A 3991-nucleotide genomic window follows, 5' to 3' on the forward strand; every position below is an offset into this window, starting at 1 on the left:
AACCAGAGACAGGCTTTATTTTTTTTAGTGGTGGAACCTCACCTTTGGGATACTCTCTCCCTTGTGGCTTGCCTGGAACCTACCTTACTGACCTTGAAGTGCTAGGCCAAAACAGTTCTTTTTACTCAGACTTTTTGCTAAGACGTTGATCTTTTCTAGTTGTTTTTACAGTCTACCTCTAGCATAAAAACCATTTAATGAGAAACATTTTAGGCTGCTAAATGGCTTCTCTTGGCTGTGGTCGGGTTTTTAATGCAGGATTTTTAATAGTTTGTGAATGAGAGTCAGTTTGGTGTAGTGGTTAAGAATGGCGGACTCTAATTTGGAGGGCCGGGTTTGATTCCCCACGCCTCTACATGCAGCCAGCTGGGTGACCTTGGGTCAGTCACAGTTCTCTCAGAGCTGTTCTCTCAAGAGCAGTTCTCTTACTCGGCTGTAACGAATGTATTCTCCAATTTTATAAAAGCCACAACATGTATTCACAGCAGGGCTGGCAAGACAGGAATAGTGCTCCTGGGCTGTTTTGTAGATGGACATGTCTGTTAGACTTGCAGCAAGATATATAGATAGAAGATGTGTAGCAGGAGCTGCTCCCCAGGATGTTGGATACACTTCTGTTTGCACAATGGAAAAGCACAGAAAAGCCCAGTAAACACAGCACACAGTTTAGATTCCTTATCAGTGTAATCAGAAGCAACAGCCCTGAGGATAAGCCCCACCCCTTCAACTGCCTGGTGTTTAATGGAGCTTCAGGTTTCTCTTCTTCAGGCTTGCTCTGTGGTTGCGGCAAGGATCAGGTACAGCAGGCTTAGCACTGAAAGGAAACTATTCCACCACTTTCAGCCCCTCAGCTATAAGGTCGAGCTCGTAGCACCACGTCTCGTAGCGATAGGCCATACGGATCTGAGCCACGTTGGTCTTGCGGATGTCATTACCTTGTGGCCCATCTTCAAAGTAACTCTCCCCCAGGATATGGAGTTTTTCCTGTAAGAGTGAAGAAAATGATAGCTAAGCCTCTTAGACCCATTTGCAAAACTCTGGGCTCCTGTCATCTCTCTCCCATCTTCACAGGTCTGTCTCCCACTTTCTCTACTTCCCTCTTACCAAACCTCCAGTTTAATACAAGGAACACACTATTGCTCCTATTCCTTCCCTTACTCAGGGCCAAACTACATAATACTTTTTTTGTGAGTGGGGTCCAAGGAACCCAGACCCCACTTGCTTTCCCAGCAGCCACACTACAGCTGCAGGGAGCGTCATGATCAATGGCAGCGCAATTTAGTTCTGAACTGTGGAATGGGAGGAGGAGCTCCTGCCTTCTATGCCAATTTGGTGTAGTGGTTAAGAGATGTGGACTCTAATCTGGAGAACCGGGTTTGATTCCCCACTCCTCTACATGCAGCCAGCTGGGTGACCTTGGATCAGTCACAGTTCTCTCAGAGCTGTTCTCTCAACAGCAGTTCTCCCAGACCTCTCTGCCCCACCTACCTCACAGAATGTCTGTTGTGGGGAGAGGAAGGGAAGGAGATTGTAAGCCACTCTGAGACCAATTTCGCACAAGAGCTGCGCTGCGGTCGCACCACGCTTTGCCCAGCTTCTATTGGTCAATTTCCCACTCGAAGCCGCGCTGCCACATTTTGACCTGCGGCTTCGCCCAATTTTCCCGGCGGTTTCATGTTCCTCAAAAAACAGGATCGCAAAACCGCGGGGAAAATCGGGCAAAGCAGCAGGTCAAAATGCAGTCGCACTGTTTCGAGTGGGAAATTGACCAATAGAAGTGGGGCAAAGGGAGGTGTGACCACAGTGCAGCTCTTGTGTGAAATCGGTCTGAGTGAAGAGTGGAGTATAAATCCAACTCTTCTTTTGCTCCTTCCTCCATCACCATTTTCCTAAGACAAAAGGCCCTGTCGGGGAGTAATTTGCACAACTTTGGAACTTGGGCCCAATGTGCCAAAAAGTATCATTTAGTTAGGTCCTCAGTCCTTCTTCAGCCACTACACTAGGAAAAGAGTCTGTACCTCGCTGAGATGTCCATATGAATTTCATACCTCATGAGACATGCCACATTGCAGGACACTATTGCGTGCAATCTCACACATGTCACAAGTGCTGAGCTTGAAGACCTGGGCAGCAATGGCATATTCTTCCATAAGAGGCTCCTGGGAAGCAAAGAGAAAGAGAGAAGGAAATGTGCAATATACTGTAAAAGCTAAACACCTGTCCCACATGCCAGCCCTGGGAGCCAACACATACAGTAGCTGAGGACCCAGCTTCCTACCTTGGTGTAGTGGAACTGCATGGGGTCATCTGTAGACAATGACACCATCAGGCCTTTCTGGTGGAAATCAAGAAGTGGGTTCTTGGCATATTCCAGGAAGAGACTGTTGTTGCTGAGTGGGGACATGGCTATGGGGATTTGGGCTAGGAAGTAGAGATACTGAAGTACAGGACTCTGTGAAGGGAAACACAAGAGCTTAGGGCAATGTAGACAGAATCTTTTCCATCTTCCTAGTGGGAGTGACGGTCTGGGTGGCAGACAAAAGGAAGGTGAACAAAAACAATTTCTGGAGCCCCCCTTTTAATTCCTTTCTACTAGTGACCTTCACCACTACCACCTCTAGGCAGAAGTCTTTTTTTCTCCTCTTGTCTGCCTCCACCCAACGGTCTTTTCTTACCAGGTAGAATGGGATGGCCTTTAGACATGGGGTGGAAAAGCAAAGGTTCAGGTACCAGCATACTTATGCAAGAAAGGCAATTTTTTTTCTGAAACATTTAAGAGGATGAATAACCTATACTACCTTTCTAAAAAGAAGCTAACACAAAAATCATAACAGCATCTGAGTTAACAACAAGGGAAAACTTATTCTGCTAACTTAACCATTCCCCATCCTGTAGCAGGTTCTAGGACAAATTAATTTCTTTAGCGCGACCAAGTTCCATAGTCACGTCAGCGTCTTCTTGCGGCAGCAAAAAATTCTCACAATCTCTCTTCTTTGGTGTTCTGACTTGTACTTACTTCAATTCTCCTTGCAACTTGGCCTTGGTTATATGTACCTTAGATATGGTACATAAAGTACACCTAAAGTCCAAAACTGACATTTGATTTCAAAAGATGGAATCTTACAAAAATGAGGGGAATAGCTAAAAGGAAGCTGAAGAGGAAATACAAGAAAGTCGTCAAGCAGGGGTGGTCAAACTTGCTTAACGTAAGAGCCATATAGAATAAATGTCATATGTTTGAGAGCCATATAACGTGAACAAATATTACACACATGTTACACACATGCACATTTGATTTTTATTAAAATTAAATGAAACTGCCAAAAATAAAAACAAAAGGGGTAAAACCAAATATTGATAATGATATTTATTTATCCAATGATACTTGGAGGCTGCTTTCTTTCTCTCTTCCCCCCACTTCAAGCCTAACCAGGGAGGGGAACACTGGCTGAGGAAGGGATGACCGATCAGGGAGGCATGCCTCCCCTTCGCTTCCCCAGCTGCCCTGCTGGGAGCCGCGCAATATGTGTGGAAGAGCCGCATGTGGCTCCCGAGCCGCAGTTTGGCCACCCCTGTCCTAGAGGATGCTACTTAAAACCACATTAATTGAAGGCCAGATAGAATGCATTCCACAGGTTAGGAAAGGCACTGCCAAGTCTAAAAGAAGGCCTGCACGGTTAACAATGCAAATCAAGGAAGCTATAAAAAGTAAAGAGACTTCAGTGGAAGATCTGCCCCAATTAGTTGGACAGGAGGGACCACAGACTCTGGCAAAAGAAATGTTAAGTCACTAATTAGGCATGCAAAAAGAGATTTTGATTTTTAATTAAGTAGGTGTGGAGAAATCAGCATTGGTTTGAACTTGCTGAGACTGAGAGGGAAAATGATCTTGGGGTGATAGTGGGTAGCTCAATGAAAGTGTCAACAGCAGTGCCACAGCAGTGAAAAGGGCAAACTCTATGTTAGGGATTATTAGGAAAGGAATTGAGAA

The 3991-nt window shown here is 45.4% G+C and overlaps 1 protein-coding gene across 1 annotated transcript in view; it reads right to left on the reverse strand.

Moving 5' to 3' along the window:
* Window positions 1–408: 408 nt before the first annotated feature.
* The window catches only part of AMPD1 (adenosine monophosphate deaminase 1), a 12108-nt gene continuing 8525 nt past the window's right edge, over window positions 409–3991 (reverse strand). Inside the window, exons 8-11 of the mRNA XM_015429294.1 lie at window positions 2799–2802; window positions 2279–2575; window positions 2049–2159; window positions 409–984 (exon numbers count right to left, since the gene is read on the reverse strand). Of these exons, the coding sequence (XP_015284780.1) occupies window positions 826–984; window positions 2049–2159; window positions 2279–2575; window positions 2799–2802 (571 nt within the window). The 3' untranslated portion in view covers window positions 409–825. The remainder of the gene's footprint in view (window positions 985–2048; window positions 2160–2278; window positions 2576–2798; window positions 2803–3991) is intronic.

The sequence above is a fragment of the Gekko japonicus genome, unplaced genomic scaffold (assembly GCF_001447785.1).
Source record: "Gekko japonicus isolate JY-2015 unplaced genomic scaffold, Gekko_japonicus_V1.1 scaffold786, whole genome shotgun sequence".
NCBI lineage: Eukaryota > Metazoa > Chordata > Lepidosauria > Squamata > Gekkonidae > Gekko > Gekko japonicus.